This window comes from Astatotilapia calliptera, chromosome 6, assembly GCF_964374335.1.
Source record: "Astatotilapia calliptera chromosome 6, fAstCal68.1, whole genome shotgun sequence".
Taxonomy (NCBI): Eukaryota; Metazoa; Chordata; class Actinopteri; order Cichliformes; family Cichlidae; genus Astatotilapia; species Astatotilapia calliptera.
In genome coordinates, this window is record NC_137427.1 from 33,127,929 (window position 1) to 33,153,853 (window position 25,925).

Sequence of the window (25,925 nt, forward strand, 5' to 3'; positions counted from 1 at the left end):
TTACCTATTTGTCCCTCTCCTCAGAAATTCCAGAGTAAGTCACACAAGAGCTGCTGATGGTATTCCCTGGAGATCAGCATGTTTGATGCCGCCTCACAGGAAAGATCCCGTGATGGATCGTCTCAGAGCCGTGGTAAAGATGTTGCTAGGCCTGGTCACAAGGCGAAGAAAAAGACTCACTCTCCTAAAGTGACTTTACCACCTCTGTGCCCGGAGCCGTTTCGTGTCTTATCAGCTTCTGCAGCCAAGCCCCTGTTCAGTTGTTCCTCTCTCCTCAAAAATGTCCACTCTGATGGACATTTGTCATTGGCAGACTTGCCTCATATTATTGCTAAAGTAGGACCTGGGATAGCCATAGGCAACACAAAATGGAAAGAAGGACCTCAATTAATGGCTTCAACACTAGGGACAGAAATCCCTGTTAGAATTACTCAGTCGACAACAGAGAGGTACATAATAATACTTACAGATAATTAGACTTTGGCTTTTGTGATACTTTTCAATGCAGTATTTGTTGGGTGTAAGTGTCATTCCAGATAGCATTTATGTTAAAGATAGTTATAATTTATAGCATCAACAAATAAAATTGTTGTCACACTCCCTGTAAATGAGAGAAACTCCTAAATGAATTTCTTGTGTTTCATTTTTTCAGTATTCAGGAAAAAGGTGAATCAAAAACAGCCAAAACTTGCAAGTATAAAAAGATAGCAACCTTGAAACATGGGAGGGCTACCAAACCAAGTATATCTCCCCTCACTGGCGCAGAAGTTGTTCAAATTTTGGTTCAGAAAAGAGACCTGGGAGAATATGAGATTTATTACCTCAAAACAGTAGATGGGGATGCTTACAGGTAAAGATGAGAAAGATTATTTAACACTTGAGTTGAGTTTCATGGTTTGGTAAATCTTCCCTTGTCAAACCATAAATCCACTGACGCATGTCCTCTTTGTTTTTAGACCCTATGACCTGCGAGTTGTCCATCCCAGTGAAGCTGGTCCTGAGCACTATGTCTTCACCTCTAAAACTGTCCTGCATGTTACCCAGACGGGTATTGGTGGAACTGTCAGTCTGGCAGAGTGGTATAGACAGTATGTGCTGTGGACAGATTTGCAGAAAATTGCATTTTTCAGGGACTTTAGACTGCAGAAAGCTTTTTTCTGGTAATAAATGTTAACGTTATACCTTTTGCATAACTCAGTGTATAAACTATTTCCTTTTTTCTTTACATTTATTGTTTCCTTTGAATTGTATGTTTTTTTCCCCAGGTGGCATCAAAACACGCGCAAGAGAATTTTTCAGCGCCGGAGAAAGAATCTGGAGGACATGCTGCTCATAGCTGTACCTCAGTTCAGGAATGCCCTGCATCTATTAAAAGGGTGAGTTAAAGCCAGCAACAGTCTAAAGTTTTCAACTTTGAGACAGGTTCAGATTTTCAACAATAAAATATCTTTGACAGAGTAATTGAAGAACTAAAAGAGACACACTGGATGCCTCTGGATGTCTGTGAATGCCACACATTGACGGAATTCAAGAACATACTGATAAGCAAGAATCAGGAGTGTCTGCAGATATTGGAGAAGTTATCACAGTATCACACTCTCACCCTAAATATGGTACTACACCACAGTCAACTTTTATGGTTTCATCATAAGAGACAACAAAGCCTTTTTTTTAATCAAATGATCTCTAAAGACAATTTAATATCCTCAGGTGAAAGAAGACAGCTATAAGAAACACCAGGAGCTGCAGCTACACTTAAAACTTGCTAACGATCCAAAGAGCTTCCAACAACCCATACATTTGCTCATGGCTCATCAGCGCAAGCTGAAGAAAGAGTTGGCCCAGTCTGAAAGCACCTTGAAGAAATTGGGAAATTTTGCAGCTCTTGTGCATCAGATGATTGTGCAGAGTCTCGTGACAGTCATACTAGAAGATGCTATTTCATTTCTCGATCTTTTAAAGGTTGAAAATGAACTCTTATTAACTGTTTGTGGTTGGAAAAAATTTTGATTTTAGCTGTACAAGTCTTTATTTTTCTCTTTCACCCAGTATTTTTATTGTTTACTGTTCTCAAACAATAACCAGAAGAATTACTGATATAAACCTACAATAACTGTGGAGCACCACTGCTGCATGAAGTAATAGATGATGTGTTAGATGAAGTAAAATGACAATGAAGTTATATTTAATGAAATTAACTTTATGTATATTGTCATTCGTTAGAGCAAGGAACTGCCAAAGCGCTCTCTCTTCCACACCGAGCTGCGTTTCAGTGCTGATAATCAGCTGACAGTGGAGCCCCCAATACATCTGTTCAAAGAAGCAGTGAGCCAAGCACTTCTCACTGTAGGCGACTCTATTATTCAGGTAATTTACACGTTTCAGCAGATGCAAACACAGGAGCAGTTTCATTTCTGCAGGACAATCATCATGTACAGAGGGGAAATAATTATTGGATGCTCTGCTGAATTTGTAAGTTTGGTCACTTCCAAAGAAATGAACAGTTTCTAATTTTTATGGTTGTTTCATTTTAATGGAGAGAGACAGAATATTAATACAAAATCAAAAAACATTACAGACAAAAAACATTACAGAAAAGTTATAAATTGATTTGTATGTCACTGAATAAAATAAACATTCGATCCTCACTTAAAACGCAACTTAGTACTTGGTGAAGAAGAACAACGATAACACGTTTCTTCTACTTGGTCACCAGGAGGGCTTTTGGCCCTATCCTCATTTTAGAAACTCTTTAAATCCTCTAGGTTTTTAAACCTGCTTGGTAACTCAAATATTCAGCTCCTCCAACAGATTTTCTACAAAATTGGGTCTGGAGACTGGCAAGGCCCCTCCATCATCTTAATGTACTTTTTGCTAGCCACTTCAGTGTTGCCTTGGTGGTATGTTTTCGAGTCATTGTTATGTTGAAATGACCCATCTTCAGTGTTTTGACTGCAGAAAAGAGGTTCTCAATCAAGATCTTACATTGCATAGCCCAATCCGTTCTATGCAGTTGGATTTGTCATAACTAATGGACTGATTAGATTCAAGATGCAGACTCGGTGGAATTAAAGTGAGACAACAACAGAATGTGACAACAGAAGGATTTCCAGTTACTGATTCCTAAGCTCCGCAGAATATTTCTCCACAGGAATTCTGTCTCTCGCAGTAACTCACTCTGAAATTACGCAGAGAAGAACGAGCAGGTGAGCCAACTTCTCTGTTTCCAGTCTAATGATCAGGCGACAAATGAAGGCTGCTGATCAATACTGATCAGACGATTACCAACATGGGAATTAATCAACTCAGTTGCGCTGACCTGGAGGGCAGGCAGCAGGGGAGAATCTTGCCACTGAAACACAAGGTGTGGTTAGTCATTCACACAGACACACACATGCACTCACACACAGAGAAAGGAGAGATAGAAATTGCAGAGACGAGCAAGACGAAATGAATGAGCCAGCACAGGAGGACTGCAGGACCATGACAGGAATGTAAGTGGTGTGCTTTGATTGGTTGTAATCTTTGTGTCATGAGGGCTGCGTTTTAAGGCAGAAAATAGTTATTTAGCTCAATAACATACAGATTATTTTAACATTTATAGAATTTGTTTTTTTCTGGATTTTTTTGAGGTTGATATTCTGTCTCTCTCCATTAAAATAAAACTACCATAAAAATTACATACTGTTCATTTCTTTGTGAATAAGCAAACTTCAATGTCAGCAGGGGGTCAAATAATTGTTTCTCTCACTCTATGTTCTGTGAATAAGCCTGATTTAAATTTGGCCTTTGAGACTGTCTGCTTGTATTTACTTCACATCAAACAATTATGCATAGTATAATCACATCAGTGTTTTCTTTATGTTTAGTCAAGCAGCAGCCATGAGTTTGTCTCACATCAGCTTTCATTACTTGTAGAAATGTGATGACTGCGGGTTTTTCCTAGAGGTCAGCAAAGATGTGCTAATCTCTGCTCAGGATTTAGACCATGACTTCAGCTGTATTAACCCTTCTGTAAATACAGGTATGACCTTTTGTATTGGAGTGTTACGGCTCCTGTTTCCTTTATATGAGCTCCTTCTGATGTAAACCCTCAGTACTGATGTGAAAGTGTGCCAGGGCCTGGTCTAAATGTGTCACAGATTTTTTTTTTCTTTTTTTCATTCCCAGTGGACAAAAACACTGATGGGAACACTAGTCAGATTCTGAGAGACATGTCAGCTTGCTGGCAGACACTGCCTAAAGTTGCTTTTCCAGTGGTGCAAGGCAACATGGTGCATGGCTGCTACTCTCCTCTCTCCAAAAGCCAGCTAGAGTGGCACATCAGCATCAATGACATCACAAAAGAAGTTGAGAAGGAGCAGTCTGAGATCATGCAGGCAAGACTGTCACTTTCAAGTCCAGTAATAGCCGTATTAAATGCATTAATCAAACAATCAGATTTATACAGGTGTTTTGTTTTTCTCTGGACAGGAAGCCGAACTAGAGATCCAACAGCTGTATGAGAGCTACGCATGGATGGTACAGATCCATTTGTTTACTTGTCAGTGGAGTCGAGCCTCATTGGAATCCATGAGGGGTCGGCCTGCGTCAGTGTACGAGGAGAACATTAGGAAGGTGCGCAACTGGGCTGAAAGAATCAGTGCAGCTGACTCGTCATTTTCTTCCTCCAATCAGCTGTTCGTCATCCACTGCACCCACACAAAGGAAGCTCTAGGTATGTCTTTATCGAATGAAATGGAAATTGTATCTTGAGTATAGCTTGAAGATTCAAATACTTTCATATACAAGGACCTTTCTTTGGTCAATTCAGCATAGCTTCAAGAAGGAGGAACTAATTGTTCAGTGACTTTTTAAAATCGTGAAGTGCTTTAATGTCCTGGCCCTTGGTAGATAAATTCATTACTTACACTTTGTTCTTCATAATAAATGCCCTCCTCATCTCTCCCTGTGTTTCTCCAGGGCAACGGCTGAGGTTCATCGAAGAGGAAGTGCAAGAGCAACTAGTTGAGCAGATAAGGAAGGAGTCAGAGAGCCTCATATCATATTTGGAGGGAGCTACTGCTGAACTCAAGACAGCACCTCAAGACTTGCGTGACTTCTCAAAATATGCTCTTAGGGTACAGAAACTTTTTAAAATTACTTATTTGCAAAAAAGTGTAGAATGTGATAAAATATAGGAAAAACAGATAGATAGTCTTTTAAGTGAGGAGAAAAAAAAGTCCTTGGTAAAGACTTTAGGCTACTTTTTTGTGGTGTACCCAAAGAAGGAGGGTGGTCAGAACATTCACATCCTCTGGAGGCACCTCTTGTCTTGTCTCTTGACTTCAGCTAAATTATTTACATCAAAGACTGCTTTGTAAGGGTAAATGTGTTCTGAATTTAGATTCCTTTATCCAGGTGATGCTTACTGCATTAAGATGTACATGCTGTTGTTTGAAGACACAGTAGTGAAGAACCCTAGTCTTCACTACTCGATCGATCGATCTATCTATCTATCTATCTATCTATCTATCTATCTATCTATCTATCTATCTATCTATCTATCTATCTATCTATCTATCTATCTATCTATCTGTCTATCTGTCTGTCTGTCTGTCTGTCTGTCTGTCTGTCTGTCTGTCTGTCTGTCTGTCTGTCTGTCTGTCTGTCTGTCTGTCTGTCTGTCTGTAGTTAAATTCTAAGCAATCTAAGCAAAATTATAAATCAAATTTTTTCCTTTGACAGGTGAGGGAATTTGTGAAGGTCTTGCCTGACAAACAGAAACATTTGGAGTACATTCAGTCTCTTCAAAACACGATTTGCATGAACTATAGGAATATGACAGAGGCGGAGCTGACTGTGGAAGAAAAGGTCTGAAAGCAAATGCAAAGAAATGGCAAATACGCTATAAATAACCACAATATTAAGCGTATCATGGCTTTACATGGGATGTGAGTGTGCTCAGGTAACGCCTCGTGCTTCTGTTTGTGTTTTATATTTAGATGCTGAACTTGTGGAATTGCTTTATTCCCCTGTTGAAGGAAGCAGACGACCTTGTTTGCCGCCATCATCCTTCAATGGCTAAAGCAGTGGACATGATGTTCTCATTTCTGTTCTGTGACCTTAAAAATATCGTCTCTGACTCTACATCTGGACCCTTCCTTGATCCTTGCCAAAATGCCAAAGAGATGATGTCCAAACTGAACTACATGTGCATGCATGTAAACACTCTCAGTGCAAAGCTGGACCTGCTTAGTAGGAGCAGTCAACAGATGGGAAGTGAGATGATGCTGTATTTTGAATATTTGAAGGATTGAAAGGTTTAGTTTGGTGAAGATTAAACAAACAGGTGCTTACAAATAGCATGTTTATTCTCTCTATTCTGCTTCCTATTAGAACATACAATAGATCTCACCGTATTGACCACAGATGTTCAGAAGGTCATAGCCCGCAAAGACTTGTGGGAACTGATAGCAGTCTATACTACATGGCTGGAAGAATGGAAGCCAATGGTTTTTAGTGAGGTAACATGAAATCAACCCTTTTCTCTGTTAAACATATTCAGAGTCAAGAACCGCCTCTCATGTTAATGAGATGACATATTTATTTCTTTGTACAAAAAAATTGCAACGGGGTATGTCAATCACAGGTTACCCCATGATACAGTCATGTAAGGCTATGCTAAATGTACATAATGGTTAAAATCATTTTTGATGCTTCTGTACTGGTTAATCCACCAGTATGTGCAAGCCCATTAATCAAAATGATACTTTTACTGCTAAAATAGAATTAATGTTATATGTGAATTTTTTAATCTGCTGTTTTACAAAAAAACTGTAAAAAATAGTAAATCAAATTATTATTTTTGATCAAGACGCCAAATTACGCTTATTTACTAGCATTCCTGAACAGAAGAATTAGTGGTTGAATTTTATGCTTGATTAATTTCTTAATTAATTAAAAAATTCCAGTGTGGTGCCACATTTCTAAAAGACATGTTTTTCTATTTTTATAATAGGTCATTAAATAAAGCATTGTACTTATATAAATTATATCTACTGATATTTAAACTGTATAGATGTATAAATAATGTTTTGTTATTCTAGCAAACCCTGAGGTATAAATATTGCCAACAGACAAATAACACATGCATTTTTCTGTCAGGTTGTGGTCTCTGAAGCCCAGGATAAAATTACAGAGTGGAAGGAGCAGGCTCAATCTTTAACAACCACCATACCTGCCAGTGATGCAGTGCTGCAGGAGATTTTAGGATCTCTGGAAAACATAAGCCATCAGCTTTTAGTCCTGGCCAAGCTACAGAGCCCCACACTGAAAGGAAAACACTGGAGAGCCATTTTAGAAGGTCAGAGAGTGTGCCTATGCTATAGCACTTCCATACTTCTAAAATCACAGTAAATGTAATAGAACTGAAATATATGTTCTCTTGTGCAGACCTGGGCCTAAAATATAAATCAGAGAAGAATGTGACTGTTGCTGATCTCATGTCTCAACAACTTGAAAGTCATCAGAATCTGATTGACAAGGTAGAACACGAGAGAGGTTTTAACTAGAGCAGCTTTGGCAGTTCTGCTAAAGGGAAATAACAGGCAAACAGTCTGCTGAAATAGTTGCTTTTGAAAACACGCAATACGAATCTGACATAAGACGCTGTGTTTTTATTTTGTCAGATTTGCAGATGTGCACAAAGGGAGTGTGACATGAAGCAAACTTTCCAAAAGCTTTGTCACAGATGGGAAGGCAAACTCTTTCAGTTGGATGTATTTGCTCCCCTTTGCGTGGAAACACGGTGCAAACACACTGGGAAGACCACAGAAGGCGCCCTTCTCAATGTGCTAACTGACAGGAAACACCCCAGTGATCCTAGATTTACTATAGGTGAGGCTCAAGTCACTGCAAGCATTATTTTTGAATTACCTTCTAGCTGCTCTGCTTGGAGGAAATGTGTATTTGGTATATTCAGCTTACATGTTGCTTACATTTGCTTTGTGTTTCCTCACACAGATCTGGGAGTACACTTTGCTGAGATTGAGACCAGTTTGATGATGCTGTCCACAATGTTAAAGTCCCCATACAGTGTTGAGTTCAGGCTGCCGCTGGAGGACTGGATTCAAACACTACAAGAACTTGGTAAAGCGGCAACTAATTTTATCTTTAAAAATTGAAAGACTAAGAGAGAATTTATCTTAATGTCCATAAAAAGTTCAAACAGACTTGTAAGAATTATTTTCCCTTCAAATATTTGTAGAGAAGCTGCTTGCTTTACTTGAAAGATATCAGCAGATGTGGGCCTTCTTAACCAACGTGCTTGGTGGGACATTTTTCCGTACTCAAAGAATGGACCTGGTAGGTTCTTGTGCCTTAAACTGTCATGAATGTGAAGTCAGTGTGTTTGATTAATGATGTTTTTTTTAATCTTTTTTTAAATCTTTTTTTATAGCTGAAGCATTTTCAACCAGTTGATGAGACATTCGAGGAAATGATGGCCTCTATATCAAACGAACCCCGTGTGTTGAACTTAGTTTCCACTGAAACAAATGACAGATTTCGTGGTGATAGCCTTTGCCAGGTTCTTCTTAATGGTTTGTCTGCAATGGAAGTCATTTCAAAACAAATGTCAGATCTTCTTGATGACCTCTGTGAAGAGTGTCCCAGATTCTGGTTTTTGAGTGAAGGGGAAGTGATGCAGATACTCTCTTTGGACCCAACACCTTTTGAATTTCAACCCTTTGTTCAAAAAAGCTTTAAAGGGGTTCATTTGCTTGAAGTTGACTGTGAAATACAAAGAGATGGTGATTCTATATCTGAGTGCCAAAGGCAGATGAAGGTGCTGGGTATTTTTGGCAGCTTCCAAGAACACGTTGCCTTTCAGTCTCCTTTAGAACCAAATGCAGACGCTTTGAAGTGGTTTTGTAACTTTGACAAAAAATTAAAGTTGACCATGGTACAGCTTCTGACACAGTGTGCTGTTGTGAGAAAACAGCTCGAACCATCCAGTCAAAATTTAGCAAGTGACACAAATGCTAGAGACAACCAGCTCCCCAGTGCGGTAGCTGTGCTGGGCCTGCTTTCTGAATATCCTCTTGAGTGCCTTCTGGTGGTGGAGAAGGCAATGTGGTGCAGTGTTGCTCTACAAGCTTTCCAAGAATCGAGCTCAGTGAAGTTCAGCACCATAAAGGCACATATCGCCGCAAAGCTGAAAGACCTTAGCCATTATATAAGAGACGGAGTCACAGGATCTAAAACTGGAACTCAAGTTTCCAAGTACACAATGATGTGTCTGCGAGCTTTACTGCAGCTTACAATGAATCATGCAGAGCAACTACATCGACTCATGGATGTTCCGTGTGCGCGGGAGTCATCTTTTGAATGGCTGAGTTGTATGAAATATTATATTAACTCAGAGGATTATAATGATCCAGCATGTTTTGTGGATATTTTGGGCCATCAAGTCCAGTACAGCTTTGAATACTCTGGCCCAGGAGAGTGGGAGATGGTGCATACACCTTGCACAGACCGGGCAATACTAGGGATTCTTATTGCTCTGACAACCTACAGATGTTGTTCTGTGGGTGGCCCTTCCATGTCTGGAAAGAAAAATACTGTGATCCAGTTAGGAAAAGCGCTGGGGCGACAGGTTGTCCTAAAACAGTGTTATCCAAGCATGATGCCTCGTGTTATTCAGCGGATGTTGGTTGGGGCGCTTCAGGCAGGGGCATGGCTTGTGTTGAACTCTGTGGACTTGCTAACACACAGTGATCTGTCGATACTAGGACAGCATCTAGTTGACATACACCAGTCCTTCAACATGTTAAGAAGAGATAAAAAGGAGAGGCTAAATTGTGAGACAGAGATGAAAATTTCAGATGGAGTCGCGGGATTCACAAATGCTGCTGAGTCAGAATGTCACATGACACTTGCAGGAAAACACATTTCTGCCAGTCTCAGCTATGGATGTGTTGCCATCTCATCAAAAGAAAATATATCTAGAGTTCCTGAAAGTCTGCGATTTGCTACAAGATCTGTCGCATTAACACGTCCAGATTACAGAATAATTGCAGAAGTAATGCTAACTTCCATTGGTTTTTCAGACGCCATGTCGTTAAGTCAACGTCTGGTGTCCCTCATTAGCCTGGCTCAAGAGTCCCATTGTCTACCTGATCTTTTCTCTGACAATGACAGCTGCTTTCTTGTTATCCTGCAAAAGATCATCTCAGCTTCTGAAAGACATTTGCAGCAGGTTGTAAGGGATCGAGAAAATTCAAAGTCCAAAGATTCACTCGACACTGATCTTATGTCGTCACAAAATGAGCCTATCAAACCTTTTGAGGAGGACGGAAGGAAAACTGAAAAGCCTCCAAAGTCACACCGTTGTTATTTGATGGTTGTACAAAGTTTAATGGAAGAGGAAGCGATTGTCAGAGCCATTCTTTCTGTACTGCTGCCCGAGAAGAAGGCCACCTCACAGTTCTACATGCTTTTCAAAGACGTTTTTCCTATAGCATGCCAGTTTCCGCTTGTCCAACAATTTATTGAAGAAGCTGAAAAGAACCAACTTGAAGATGCACTTAGAGAAGAAATACAACAAAAACACTTCTGTTGTGACACAGACATCATTTGCAATGCTCTTACACTCTACCAGACCATGAAATTGTCTCAGGCAGTTTTGCTTATAGGGCCCCCCGGGAGCGGAAAGAGCACCTGTTACACTGCTCTGACTGGAGCACTGAATAGCCTGGCTACTAAGACAGTGGAGTTGGTTTTTGACAAGGACAATACGATTGATGCAGGCTCTCCCCAGGCAGATCAAAAGATATCTCTTTCAAACTGGAGCTTTGTTGAAACTTTAGTCTTATTTCCTAACGCTATGTCCCATGATGAGATATTTGGCTGCTTGTGTGAAAAGAGAGGATGGATAGATGGAGCTCTGGCAAAGGTGCTGCGAGATGCAGGAAGGCGTGAGCATGCAAGCTTTAAACTCTGTAACAATGAGAAGAAAACTGGTGAGACAGTAGTAGTGAAGTGGCTGGTAATGGATGGGGAGCCTGTGGGGCAGCCCGGCTGGTTAGATTACCTAACCACACTGTGCAGTTCTCAGGATGCCTTTCTGGGTCTGTCGTCAGGTGAGACATTGTTGTCTCAGTCAAAACTAAAGCTGCTTATGGAAGTCACTGACCTATGCAATGCAAGCCCCTCTGCAGTGACCCGCTGCAGCCTTGTTTATGTCACGGGAGATGATCTGTGGAAGTCTGTGTGGAAGAGTGAAATAGATGCTCTCTCCTTTAAATACAAACTAGATCACAGAATTGTGAAAATGTGGAATCACTTGGCTGAAGATCTTTTCTCTAGCACCCTTCATTTGCTTGGGCAAAGGAGTTTAACCTCTGCAATCCACACTGAAAGAAAATCTTGCAAAGCCCCCACACACGGACTGCAAGAAGTCATGTCATTTGTCAGGATCCTGCATGCCCTCCTACAACATTTTGGAAAGGAAGTAGAAAAACCTGAGTCAGTGGCACATATCGACACAACAGGTAAAATAACTTGTAACAAATGTAAAGCATGGCATAATTATGTTACCCTTACAAAAACGTCATGTCCTTCCCCTCTACCAGATATGCCTCCAGCAGCCACAGGTGCCCAAAGTAAGCAGGAGCAGCTCAGCAGAAACATTTTTCTCTTGGCTTATATCTGGGGATTTGGTGGTCGCCTTCATTCCCGGTAAGATTTTTTTTTATTAAACTTTTTTACTTGGTCACACATTATATATTTACACATACTGAGTTCTACTACCGCCTGTCGATATTTCTCTCTGTAACCAGTGTTCTTCATATATTTCTGTTTTTATTTAGCCACTGGCCACAGTTTGATTTATTAGCCCGCCAAGTGCTCCTAACTTGCAGATACAAAATTGTGGTCCCTGATGAAGTCAGTGTGTATGAACACTTCTTTAGTATCGACACTAAGATGTGCCCCACGAATACGCTGTCGACAGGCTCTGTCATTCCAATGGTTTGTACTTAACATTGCACCTACTATACTTAGAATACATACAGTATTTGTCGCTGCTTCTGAATATTAACAGGTGTCTCAAATGTTTTTCATAGTACAGGAAATACACATATCTCCTGAACCTCATGTTGGAGGCAAAGCAGCCAGTTTTGGTTTCTGGAGAGCCTGGCTCTGGAAAAACCACACTGTGCCAAACTGTGCTGACTTTTGACAAGCCACACATTAACCTACCAGCCAGTCCACTTCTGAGCTCCAGAGACTTGCACACTATACTGAAAAGCATCAGATGCCAGAAGAACTGTAAAGAGACTACTGGCTTCATGGCAAACCAGCCACGCTTGTTTTTGTTTGTTGATGATTTACATGAAGCCCCCTGTGGTGAGTAACAAAATTTATAACAGAATTTATGTGATTCAGTTTGAACCAGATTTAGTACAGTGTGAATCTTTATGTTGTCATTATGCCTGTCATTTTTGTTCATAGACGTCTTTGGAACGTCTGCAATGGCTCTAGAGACACTAAGACAGAGTATTTCAAAAGGAGAGATTCTAACATTTGACACCTACAGCTCCGAGTTGTTACAGTCGGGAACTATCAGCTACCTGGCTGCATGCTGTATATCCGGATTGGATCATTCCCACAGCGGTGTTATATCCCCACGGCTCTCACGCCTGTTTTCTATCTTTGTGCTTGATGGCGTATCCCCAGACATTTTAATGTCTATCTATTCTCCCTGGCTAAAAATCTGGCTCAGTGAAATGCCACTTAATAGGCACATTGGTGAGGATATGTCATCTTCCATCGTCACTGCTACTAATGAGCTGTATCATGCAGTAAGTGACAGATTTCAGCCCTCTGTGCAGAGGCCTCATTTCATATTTTCCCATCGTGATCTTCAGAAGGTGTTTCAGGGCATGTACCTATGGAGGTCTGTAATCTCAAACAAGGAGAACAAGGAGGTTTCACAACCAGGCTTTCCTCCAGCATCGGTTCTCAACATAGTACAGGTGTGGATGCACGAGTGCATGCGTACTTTCAGTGACAGGTTGTGCTCAGAGGATGATAGGAAAACTGTTGTGTCACTCATAGCCAAGACAGCAGCAACACACTATGGAATGAAACTGGCTAATGAAATCGATGGGGACAGTCAGCCAGCAGGTGAAAATACAGACCCTGTAGATCTGCCTAAAGATCTAAACCAGCAAAGCCAATTGCACAGCGCATTAACTAAGCCTGAAAACATCTTTCAGCAACCACAGATTCTTCAGTATTTGGAAGACACGATGGCACAACTTGCATTTGGTCCTGATCTCTCTGAGGCCCTGAAGTCGATAAAACAATATTTTAAATTTAGCCCTTCTTATCAGGAGCAAGACCTTGATACGCTAGTGCAAAAGCTGTGTGTACTTACGGACGGAAAAGAAGAAGGTGAAGGACCTGACTGCAGCATCACAACCAAATACATTTTACACAGACAGAGGGTGAGTCAGTTGTTACACATTATCAGGGCTTTGCTGCTACCTCGAGGTCATGGAGTGCTGATTGGCTCAGATAGGGGCACAGGCCGCAAAACCACTGTCTGTTTAGCTGCCCACCTTACAGGCTATGAGTTATTGGAGATACATGCTGGTAATCAAAATAATCTTCATGAAATCCTGAAAGAAGCTGGGAATAAGACTAGGTCGGATGGAATCAGTGTCATCATACTGGTCCATGAGGAAATCAGCCAGTCTGTCAGAGAAGAATTACTGGTACTGATGGCTCACGGTGCCTGTCCGGCACTCTTCACCGATGAAGAGCTGAGGGACCTTGTTTCCAGAATGACTGCAGCAAAATACTCACGAAGATATCTTATGGACAACTGGATGTTTGAGAAGTAAGAGGAAAAAGTAGCTGATCTAATGCTCATCATGTTGAGAGATAGATTATCACCACATAACTCTCCCAAAACAGACCTAAATACGTTTGGTATAGTCAGTGTCGATTTAAACGTACTTAAATACAGTATGTAAAGTGATGGTATATGTTTATGTAACATTCAGTTATACTGTAGATTTGGAAAAAACATTTTTAAGAAGGGATATATTGGAAAAAATATTTTGCAGTCAGTTTTAAAGCCAATGTGTGAAAACATTTAAACCAGATGTACTGTTTTTCTTTTTTAACAAAGGCGTTTGAGTCAAGTCCACAGAAATATCCACATATTCCTGCTAATGCCATACAGCATGTCAGAAAGCACTGACATACCTTCCAAAAATGAAGCACAAAGCTGGGTTGTAAGTATTTTTATTGAAACCTATGCATTTATTTCATACCAAAAAAACAACTCAAATACTAAACTACTTTTGAAAGTCTGCAGTGTGGCCAAAAGAGCTAACAACTTTACAAATTGGCTCAGGGTTTATTCCTAATTTAATTTGCACATTATTTGTTGTACAGGGACAAATGGCCAAGGCCCTCAGGCACAGCTGTTGTGTTGAGGTGTACCAGCCGTGGTCTAACCAGTCTTTGGTGGAAGTTGCTGTTCAGTGCCTCAAAACAAGCCCTTGTGAGACACAACATCAGGATTAATCTAAACCCCTTGTTTTTTGTTTTTCTCTCGACTGTAGCGAGACATTACCTTTGTCCTTTTCTTTTTATTAAGTGGTTCGAGGAAGCTCAGAGGCCAGCCTGTCTGTGGCTATGGCAGGGATCCATCGGTCTGCATTCCAGTATGCTTCTGTCCTTCTAAGAAATCAGCCTTTCAGTCCTCAGACTTATATGGAATTCATTGCCCACTTTGGTTACCTCTGCAGCCTCCTGCACAAGCAGTGCCAGGACAAAGCCAACAGGTACCTCTGAGACCAGGAGGTTTCCCTCTTTTCCTTCCTTTATCTCCATTGTTTGATATCCTGCTGCACATATAACAACACATTTGTGAAAATATTTCTGTGAGCACCTTTTTTCCTGTTAAAGCCAAATTATAGTTGGTACAAAAAGCACAACTTTATAGCACAACTGTACCACAGACTACATCCTCTACAAAATGTCACACAGCTACATTAATCACAGTAACCAAAACCAGCAGGCTAACATCCTATTATGTTTTAAACAGAAATGACCATGTTTGTCCACAATAATATTTATATATATATATATATATATATATATATATATATATATATATATATATATATATATATATATATCTATATATATATATATTTTTTTTTTTTTTTAGAATCTCTGCTGCTGTGTCTCGTTTGGATGCAGTGAACAACATATCCATGCAGCGTAAAGAGCACTTAATAAGTGTGCAGAAGATGGTTTCTGAAACAGACCAGGTAAAGTGGAGAACTTTAGCATGTACTGTTTTAGTTGTTGGTCTGCCTGTCTACTACACAAGGTTATTCACATTGAAAAGTTATTTAAAAGATATGTGTGTTCATCACACTTCAAATGCTTATGTAGAACATACTACACATCAGGGAAAAATGTAGTTTTAAAGAACACGTTATGCTAAAGTAGCCTCAGCTAATATTTCAGTTTAAATAAGCAGCATTCGGTTTATAGCACGTCTGCAGCAAAAAATGATTTGTTTAACTACATACACGCCACGCTTCCATCCTCTCTGTCCTGTAGCGTGAGAAAGAGCTCCTTCAAGCAGTAGAAGATCATAAGAAACTGTTTGAGGAAGCCTGTGAGAAGTGCGCTGCAGAGGACCAGCAACTGTGTTACCTGGAAGAGCAGATTAATCAGGCTCAAAAACAGGTCAACTTGTTTTCTTTTTGTTACAATAAGTAGCTCTAAATCCTTGAAATAACTGAAAGCATTTCTTCGCCCATTATAAAATACCTTTTTATTCATTCGAGGTAGTTTGACAGAAAAAACTGGGAACATTTAATAGTACTGTTACACAAAAATGAGCTTTAGGTTCACATGTAATTTTTTCCCCCAGATAAAACCTGCATTCTTGTCAGGCCTTCAGATTCTTAAGTGTTTGGATCCATCGGATGTGGAGGAGGTGCGCCACTACAGAGACCCACCTGTGGGAGTTGTGCAAGTCATGGATGCTATTTGTTTGCTGTTTAGTCATCCACCGGGTTGGGAAAGTGCTAAACAACTTCTTTCCCAAGCAGACTTTTTCCAGGTGGGAAAAAAATGTCTTGCAGCAAATTTGTTACAGATTTCATTGATTGCAGTGGTCAGTGAATTAAATAGCATGTCATAAGTAGGGTAAAGATAAATCTGAAGTTGTGCCATCATTTATCAGTTTGTGTAGTTATGTTCCAGTTTCTTTGTCAATGTAGCTTTGAGGCTTTAAACTTACTGTCTTACTAACGTCTCCTTGTGCAGGAACTGGAATATTTTGACCGCTACAACCTGACAAATGAACAGCTGCAACAGCTTGGGCAGATAGTTCACAGTCCCCAGTTTGTGCCTGAGGCTGTGCGAGAGGTCAGTAAGGCCTGCGAATCCCTCTGTCGATGGGTCCAGGCTGTGTATGAGTACTGCTGTGTTCAGCAGCGAGTGTTCCTAAAGCAGCAGTTGGAGGTTCAGGCTGCAGAGACGAGAAGTCGGTTGAATCGAGCCGAGCAGCGCAAGCAGGAGGTATACAGCTCACTGGAGGCCACTGAGCTTCATCTGCAGTGTGTTCAAAATGACCTAATGGAACAACTGATGCTGCTACACAAAGCTGAAAGTGCAGAGCAAGAAGCTTCTGCATGTGCTGGGCAGAGTGAGACATATGGCAAAGTTTGGAGGGCTGTTGCTCAGGTAATTCGCAAACATTGTGCATCACTTTTAACATATCACATTTAACATACTTACTTTTGAATGTTTCTTTATTGAAAATTATTTTTTCTCTGTTTTCTGCCCAGGATACAGAGGTACGTAATCAAAACGTGCCAGGAGACGCCCTCCTCTTGGCTGCAACCGTCTCGTATTTAGGCCCTTTTGGACCTGATACACGCACAGAACTGCTGCGCAAGTGGCAGACTCTGTGCCAGACAGGAAGCATCGACATAAACCCCAACGACCCCAGAACCTCTCTGTTTACACAGTTAGACACTGTACCTGGTTCCTTATCTCCTGGTTTTCCCATCCCTGTAACTGAGAGATTGCAGTTGCCTTTGGGTCAGGCATTAGGGATGAATGAGTGGCAAACTGAAGACACTCTCTCTGCCAGGCTGATGGTTAAACTGTTGCTGTGTGGATACAGAAGTACCTACATCCAGCATTGGCCTCTACTAGTAGACAGCCAGCAACATCTGGAGATGAATTTTCCAAATAGTCTCATCCCAGGTATGTGCCTACATTTTCAAAATGATTAATTACACATGTAGCATTTACTTGGACCAACCACAACATGAAACCATTAAAACCAACTATTATTTTGTAGGTTCCCCTTTGTCAGTTAAAACAGGACTGATTCATGTAGGCATGAACAACACAAAACCTCTGAAGTTGTGCTGTGCTATTATCCGTTAGCTTCTTTGCAGAAGACCATTAGATTGTGTAACGTGTGAGATATGACCTCCATGAATTGTACTTGCTGTTCTAACAAATCCCACAGATGTTTGATCAGATTGGATGAGTCAAGACCTTGAACACTTTTGGGACATTCATCAAAGTTGAAGTTGTTGAAGTGTAGCATTTTGTATGTGTACGCTGAAAGAGGCAATAGGAAAGACTGTCGCCATGAAAGGGTGTACATGGTGTAAACAGTGTTTATGTAGGTAGAATGTGCAAAAGTAGTATCTGCATGAATGCAATATCAGCTCTTCCAGCACTGCACAGAGAAGGCAGAGACTCTACTGGCCTGCTACCTTCTTTTATTTCAATATGCTGCCATCTCATCCCCAGATGGTAAATGGTATTCATCAGACCAGCCCTTCTGCTCATGTTCTATTGTTTAGTTCCAACAATCATGTTTAGTGTAGATGCTTGTCTACAAGGATCAACATGGATACATTGATATGAAATAGCAAACAGGAAGTTGTGTGTAGAGTGAACATCCCACAAGACTTGCTTTTCTGGAGACTTTTATCTAGCCATCACAGTTTGTTTGTTACAATGTAACACATGCATGTTTTTATACTTCTGACACATCAGTTTTAAGAATTGACTGTTTACTTTCTGCCTAATATGCAGCCTTCATAGGTGACACAAGATAAGCAAAGTTACTCACTTCACCTGTTAGTGGTTTGATTGCTGTGGCTGATTTTTTTTATCCACTGCATGCTTGTTACCCTTTTTATTTCTATACAAAGAACGTTTTTATGATTTTTAAATCACACAACTCCATGTAAGACTGAATTGTATTGGACCAGTGTATGATAAATATCTACTCAACAGGAAAGAACACAAAACTTGAGGAAGAAATAGATTTTGGGATGGTAATTTGTGGAGATGACGTGGAACTGGTGCACAAGCTGGACCAGGCTGCTGAGAGAGGTGACATAAGAAAAATACAAGTAAAGGTTGATAGTCTGTTTTTTTTCACCATAATAATCATTTTTAATCTTTTGTTTTGTAGGTTTGAGAGTACTGGTTACTCATGTGGAGCGTGCAATCCCCAATCTTCAGTTCCTGGCCAAGTTGTCACGTCCTGCTGGATGTTACTTTCCAGGATTAAATCAACCTATTCAGATGGTCCATCCTGAGTTTTGCCTCTTCCTCAGCACATGTCTGCCGATTAGACTACTTAACAGTGGTTAGTTTGATTAGTGGCGACAATTTAACTTTACACCAGATTTCATTCCTGATTTTATTTGTAGAGCAAGTAAAATAAATGACATTTGTCTTGGTTAACACCAAATGTTAATGTAGAGACTAGGTAAACTAGATCCTCTTCTGGAAATTCTCTGGAAAACGTTTAGTTAGTAGTTGTCTTGTTCTTGTGCTGTAGGGATCCATCCATCTATCTTGGCTCAGGTACGTGTGGTTGACCTTTCTCTGAGCTCAGAAGACATCCCAGAGCTGATGCTGACACAGCTGCTGCAGGCTGAGTGTAAAGAGCTGCTGATTCAACACTTGCAATTCCAGAATTACAAACAGGAGCTGCGGGAGAAACTGGCCACAGAGGAGGTGACTAGACCAGCCTTTTGCATCATACTGATGTCAAGTGACTTACCTTGTGTTAAACAAAACAGCACTGAATGTAAAGTAGTTTAAAACCCAATCCATCATGGTCATATAAGGAGCTTGCTTATGCTGTAGTTCTTCTGAAAATTGGGCATTTTATATCATGTCATGTTCATGTTATAAGCTGAACACATTCATGCAGAATATTTTGACCTGACTTTTATTGTCCATTTTATCAATGGTATTGTACTTTGTACCAGTTGTGTCCTGAATTTTTTAGGGTTGGTTGTATTTTTTTTCAGTCAAACTGCAGTGTCAGCTTTAAGTCTTACCTAAAAGTTTTATGTTAAATTTTAATAGTTATTTCTGATTCTCATCTTAGGACGCTCTAATGGGTTACATCCTGCAGTCTAACACTGTCCTACTGCAAGACCCAGATTTTCTTCCCCGTGTAAAAGTTTGTCAAGAAGTGACGAAGAAGCTGCAGGATGAGATGAAGCAGCTAAGGGAGCAGCTGGAGCACCATGAGTCCCTGCTGGCAGTGCCTCGCCACTTCGTGAGGCTGGGTGCCGCTCTCTACCAGACCCTGCAGGCTGTGTCCAGTCTTTCCCCTGCCTATTATTTCTCCCTACATGGCTTCATGACTGTGATGCAAGAAGCTTTCACTGGGGAGGACAGGATAATAGGGAAAGTTCCAGGGAGCATAATACAAGAGTTGATAAACACGATGGTAGTCAAAGTGCTGGTACAATACAGGCCTTGTCTTTTCAAGACCCATGCTGCTGTTCTGAAGCTGCTTGTGTCTTTAGCCCTGCTCCAGCACAACCAGCTGTGCTCTGAGGGTGAGAGGTTGGCCTTCCTCATAGGCCTTGGAGACACACAGCATCCTGGGACTGATTCACCATCCTCCATCGCTGATCTTCCCAGCTGGATTTCCCCACTTATCCACTCAGAGCTACTTCGCTTGGAAAAGATTCCTTCATTCAGAGGCCTAATTGCCTCACTCTGTGCTTCCCCGAAGCAATGGCAGGAGTACCTTCACTTTCCTTCCTCTACAGTGTTAGGGCCCGTTCCCTGTCGTTCTCACTGCCATCTCTCTTTGCTGCAGCGGGCTCTCCTCTGGAAGACCATGATCCCCGACTGTCTGGAGGGACTAGCAGATGCCATAAATGCCTGTCAACTCTGCCTGCCTCAAAAGAAAACAGAGACTGAAGCCCCTCTCGTTGGGAACCCAGAGGCATGCTCACTATATTTGGTCAAACATAAGGAGCCCATCATTCTTACATTGCCCAATCCAAATAGAGATATGCAGATAAGCATTGAGCCTCTTTGTTTAATAAACCAGTTGGCCAAATGTGTACCAGAAAAAAAAGAGGTGACAGCACAGTTTTTTCTGCCATTATAGAGTTACTCCTGTAATACAGTGCTTGATGCATTTCTTCCTATGCTTTAGATTCAGGTGAAAGTCCTTTCCTTTTGGGCTCTCTGTGACAGAAATCTCTTCCTTTCAATGCTGGACAAAGCTGCTAATGACGGCCACTGGTTGGTGTTTAACAACAGTCATCTGTTCGAACAACTGGATGATGACGTAGTGGCTAAACTCAGTCATTTAATCTCCTCAGTCAAAGGTAGGGGGTAAATCAAAATCAGTTTAAATGTATTTATAGAACTTGTCCAGTCTTTATGTTTGTGGATTCTTCCGCCTACTTATGTGCCTCATCCTATTAAACAGAGAAGCCTTGTCTGATTCACCCCAGCTTCCGATTGTGGTTTATAACTCAAGAAAACACATCACACCTCATACCAGGTAGATCTATTATGTTGCTGCTTTTTCAAATATTTATTTCCATCTGTTCTATTTTACTCTAAATGTGACCCTAATTTATGAAATGAAGATCTTGTTGTACTGAAGCATACTTTTGTCATGACAGCGAACAACTGTTAAAAGTAGCATCACTGTTGGTCCATTCAGCTTGAAGATTAACATGTAACTCTGTACTTTAGTACACTTCCAACCTTTTACAGTGTAAGGAGAGCTATTTTTCACAGGTATATGTGAAAGATTCCTAAAGTGAAGCTTTTGCACAGACCATGTCATGGTTTGTTTTTAGTGACAGAGTGCTTTATGTAGGTCAGCAGTGACCAAAGGGGCACTTACACATTTTGTTTCTCCTATGCTCGTGTGAGTAATATTGGCTGGCGTGCTGGAAATGTGTGTTATAAATGTGCTTTCAGAAAAACAGCTACTCCAGTTTTGCTCTTGTTGTAATAATCATAATGATTGAAATGACTGTCTTTATTTTTAAACAGCGTCAGTGCGAATGTGTGCTCTGCATCTGGTCTGTGACTCTTCCTGGGATCTGAAGGAGGAGCTGAGCTGTTCTTTGCGACAGGTGGCATCCATCAGTCAGCCACAGTTGGGTATCATGGCTGACAACAAGTCACTCCTCCGCTGCGCTATCTTTCACTCTGTCTTGGTGCAGCGACAGACCTACAAGTATTTAGGCCAGGGAAGAATCTATCACTGGTAAGGAAGTAAATATGCATTGTATAAATTGTTTATGATGAAGAGGTAGAGGTTGTTGTATGATGTTTAAAGATTTATAATCTAAATAAATGTATACATTTTCTTCTTGTTTTTTTGAAGGAGTCAGGAGGACCTTCATGCTTTAGTGGATGCATATATTCATGTTGCCCATCTGTGCCATGACAAGACTAAGGTTTTGCAATATTTAGCAGGTGAAGCAATATGAAAATATAAAACACCCTAATTCAGTTACTGTTCGATTAATTAACTTTTGCTTTCCATTCGTAGTCAGTCTAGTGTATGGTGGCCATGTGACAGACTCTGCAGATTTGGAGGTGTTGGAGGACATTGCCAAGACCTGCTTCACTACAGCTTCACGTCACTTGAACAGCGGACCGCACATCCTTTCGAAACTTGTCAGAAGTTCTGGTCACTCTGGTAACTGGACATTTTTCTACCAATTTAACTAACATTCACTGTTGACGAGAAATGGTTCAATTTTTTCTTTAAAGCTCTCAGAACACTGGTGCATCAATACTGCACCAAAATGAGACTGAATTCCAGACTTAGAGCTGGTGTGTGTGTGTGTGTTTTTGTGTGTTTGTGTGCGTGTGTGTGTGTGAGAATGCTTTTCTGTTGGCTGCTCTCTGTAAAATAGATTTGGGATGTTTTATGCCCTCAGATTTGTCTGGACAGCTGCAGGTCGTGGAGCAGGGTCTTTGGGAATCAGCAAACATCAGCGAGCCCGTGGTGCTGGGCTTTAATGCTGACATAACAACTGAGATAATCAAGATCACCAGCTACAACATGACCATGTTACTGCGGACCTCGCAAACTCCCCTTCGATCAGTAAGGCATTTTAGCAACAAAGAAAAGCAGCTTGCTACGCTGCCAGCGTTCAGTGATGCCAGAGTCAGACTGGAGGGTCTGAAGCGCTACCTCACAAGCAAGAATGAAAGTGCAGGAGCTCTTCCTCGTGGTCCTGTGCGTGACTTCCTCCAAGCTGAGTGGGATGATCTCATTGACTCGGTATCCTTGCTCCTCTCACAGCTGCAGCAGCCTGTTCAGTATTCGCTGACCTTCGCGTCCCTCCTCAAGCTCACTGACTTGTCTGGCTTGGAGAGGAGGGCAGAGTTGCTCAGTGCATATCTGTGGCACCATGATGCTTCAGATCCACCTGGTGCTTATCGACTATCTGCTTTTAAAAACGCCAGAGGCCTGCTGGTGGCAATGATGAGAGAGGCTGCTCAAGTATATCGTAAATATATCACTGATATAATTCTACAGTTCCAGGTAAAGCATTCAAATTAAAAATTATAGTAAACACTTATTTCCTTACCACTAAACATGTTAGTAAGGATAATAAGCTCTGATGTTCTTGTCCACACAGGTTCTGTCTTACAGCACATACCCCATCTCACTTCCTCTGGATTCTGTGTATTTGTGTGGCCTGGAACTTAAAGGGGCATCATGGGATACACAACTGCAAGTCCTACAGGACACTGTCTCTCCTCAGTCTTGCTCAGTACCACTTCTTTGTGTTAAAGCTCAAGTCAGGAGCACAAACAGTTCCCATGATACAGCCCCCTGCAAAAGTTCATATTTAATGGATAACAGGAATGTTCACTGTGCAGCCGTCGTTTCCTTAACTACCCCTCAGGTACCAATCTACCACTGCCCACTCTATCTGGACGAAGGGTTGGAGAGTGGAAGCTCAGGACTGGCTGATGTTAACATTATCACAAAAGTCCCCCTTCATACCAATCTAGATCCTCTTCTGTGTAGTTTGAGAAGGGTGAGACTAGTGAGTAGACTCTGACTGTACTCAGCTGCCTTATCTGCTGTGATTGTTAAATGAAATGATGCAAAGATTGTAGTATACAGTATGTCATGAGGACTGATGCTCCTGTGATTTTATGTGAACCTTCAAATAAATTTATAAATCCACTTTCATGTCTCGTCATTCTTGTTCTGAAAAAAAGAAAGAATTTAACAAACTTCTATAAAGTGATTATTTCAGCTCCACACTGTCTTCTCTTCTTTTGGATGACATTCCCTAAAATAGTTGAAAGTATTTTTCTGAATAAAATGTGACTCAATCTGTAGATGGCAGACGCACAAAAGTACACACAGTAGCCGTAAGCATAAAGATGTTTATGCCAGAATATTTATATGTATGCAACATGTAAAATGTTTCAGGTTTGGTTACCGATTACTAAGCAAATCCTTTCTTTTACTTTCTCTCTTTAGGTAACATGGACAGGCACCACTATGAAACATTTGAGAAATTTGTCAATAATACTTTTCTGCTACACCTTGACAATGGGAGGGCGTGAGTATTTCTGTTCTGTATGTGTTGCTCATATACTGGGCAGAGGTGCTGGTCAGACTGTAACTTTGACATAGCTGACTCTGGATCTGTCCTCTTTTGCAGATTTGGGCGTCACTCCAAAGATGAGCCTTCGATCTTAACTCCCTTAAAACAGTGCTGCAGGTACAAACCAGACCATCACATACATGTAGTGAATTACTTATACATCAGGTAAATATTCAGTTCAGTTTTATCTATATAGCACCAAATCACGCCAGCATTCACCTCATGGTGCTTTATATTGCAAGGATAAAGACTCTACAGTAATAGATTTACAATCAAGACGACCCTTTATGAGCAAGCATTGGCAACAGTAGGGAGGAAAAACTCCCCTTTAACAGGAAGAAACCTCCAGCAGAACCAGGCTCAGGGATGGGCAGCCAGCTGTCGTGGATGGTTGGGGTTGAATGGAGGGAGACAGAACAAAGTTCCTTGGCTTAGTTCAGAAAGTGTGAGAGAACAATCACATTGTACCTTAACCATCAGATGCTGTTCCTCTTTCTCTTTCTTCATCCTATTCTCTTACCCTGTCATTTGGCAATTTTGAAACATCCCAAAGTAACTTCCTTTTTCCATTTATCTTCTTTTTTAAAAACTTTGCTGTCTCTCCAGAATCCGTCGCTCCACTTGGCTACGCCTGCGTCTCCTGACTTTGCCTCAGTATCGATTAAGCGATGTTATGAGAGCGTCACTTTCTCGTGATCCCCTTCACAAGGTGGCCCCACTTCTGGCAGAGCCCCACCTTACGGCTTTAGATCGACGTTTGAAAACTGTCCTAGGAACTGTAAGTCGCTGTCAAAAAGAGCAGAAAAGAAATGACAACGGTGAAGACGTCTTCTATGAGGACACGGCCTCTCTGAAAGACGTGGCCGCTCCCTCTGGTTAGAGCAGTCTCACTTACCTGTCACATTATATCTGTTTATTTCATACTTCTGCAACATGATGCAGGAGTTCAGAGTTATAAAATATCATTTATAGGAGCTATATAATTTTAAAACTCACTTTGATTAGTAACTGTCAGACACATGATGATAAATCATTAACACAATGTAATGCAGTAGTATTGTCATAAATAGGATAACATTTTTCGGGGGCTAGCTAGTCAGTTCCCTGCAATATTATGTGTCCTTCTGCTCTGTGGGCCTACCTGGTACTGGCTCTTTTTGTATGTGTGTTTTCAACACTTTTGGTACAAAACACCTAATGAAAAGACTTCCGTGTATTTGGTTTAGTGCAGCTATAGCATTAAGTACACCAAACAGTGACTCTGAGTGAATCTGAGCTTTAATTCAAGTTTTCGTCTACATTTAATGTTTTTTCTGTTTTTCTGTTTCTTAACTTGGTTTGTGTTAATAAAATGATTGCTAATAATTCCACTTGAAACTGTTTCAGCTTTATATAAAGAACTCACATGCACTGGCTGAAGATTCAGTGATGATTTAGTTTAGTTTTTTGAAAGGGAACTAACACTTTTCCTGGAAAAGTTCCGCTTATCAGATTGCATCCAAATGCAGACAAAATACACAACAGAAGAATGTTACAGTCATTTCATGAAGTAAAAAGTCACGTGGGGCTGTGAAGAGTAGAGGGGAGCGACCGGAAAACATAGCAGACGTAAACAGCAAACAGAAACCAGGACAGAATAATTGGAAAGAAGAGAAGAAACTTAAAACAAAGTCTAAAGTGGAATACTTTTTTCTCTCTCAAGATTCAAGATTCTTTATTTGTCACGTGCATGGTTATACAGGCAGTGAAATGTGACCTGATACGCTCCTCGACTGTGCAAAGAAAAAAAAGAGAGACAGACAGAACTTTATATACAGTGAATAAGTATATACAAGGAGGACATTATATGCGGCAAGTGGGTGAGTTATGTACATTATATAAATAGAAATGAAATAAGATAAAACAATCTGGAAATTTACAGCTTGTGTACATTGCGAGAGGAGG

General features: G+C 40.8%; 2 protein-coding genes across 2 annotated transcripts in view; both read left to right on the top strand.

Moving 5' to 3' along the window:
* On the top strand, positions 1-23,552 carry dnhd1 (dynein heavy chain domain 1). Its single transcript, XM_080302194.1, has 42 exons — positions 1-449; positions 957-1,160; positions 1,266-1,376; positions 1,457-1,613; positions 1,711-1,998; positions 2,224-2,367; positions 4,104-4,379; positions 4,474-4,717; positions 4,963-5,120; positions 5,728-5,853; positions 5,985-6,261; positions 6,379-6,506; positions 7,147-7,345; positions 7,435-7,526; positions 7,671-7,878; positions 8,005-8,130; positions 8,249-8,346; positions 8,441-11,534; positions 11,616-11,721; positions 11,853-12,012; positions 12,108-12,390; positions 12,496-13,888; positions 14,183-14,288; positions 14,452-14,560; positions 14,657-14,843; positions 15,233-15,487; positions 15,565-15,574; positions 15,634-15,762; positions 15,950-16,141; positions 16,348-16,767; positions 16,872-17,295; positions 18,349-18,447; positions 18,530-18,706; positions 18,902-19,080; positions 19,460-20,452; positions 20,531-20,705; positions 20,810-20,884; positions 21,388-21,604; positions 21,725-21,816; positions 21,893-22,042; positions 22,287-22,897; positions 22,995-23,552. The coding sequence occupies exons 1-42, from the start codon at positions 79-81 to the stop codon at positions 23,421-23,423; spliced, it is 13,272 nt and encodes a 4,423-aa protein (XP_080158320.1). The 5' UTR covers positions 1-78; the 3' UTR covers positions 23,424-23,552.
* Positions 1-25,358, top strand: part of fam20cl (family with sequence similarity 20 member C, like) — a 37,330-nt gene extending 11,972 nt beyond the window's left edge. Inside the window, exons 8-10 of the mRNA XM_026171801.2 lie at positions 23,855-23,936; positions 24,039-24,098; positions 24,588-25,358. Coding sequence (XP_026027586.2) covers positions 23,855-23,936; positions 24,039-24,098; positions 24,588-24,861 — 416 coding nt within the window. The 3' untranslated portion in view covers positions 24,862-25,358. The remainder of the gene's footprint in view (positions 1-23,854; positions 23,937-24,038; positions 24,099-24,587) is intronic.
* Positions 25,359-25,925: the final 567 nt, after the last annotated feature.

Excerpts from the sequence above, each read along its gene's own strand:
- dnhd1 (XM_080302194.1), top strand. The coding sequence starts at position 79 with ATGTTTGATGCCGCCTCACAGGAAAGATCCCGTGATGGATCGTCTCAG. Across the intron at positions 1,614-1,710 it reads ACACTCTCACCCTAAATATG|GTGAAAGAAGACAGCTATAA; the intron begins GTACTACACCAC and ends TAATATCCTCAG. Across the intron at positions 11,722-11,852 it reads GGTGGTCGCCTTCATTCCCG|CCACTGGCCACAGTTTGATT; the intron begins GTAAGATTTTTT and ends GTTTTTATTTAG.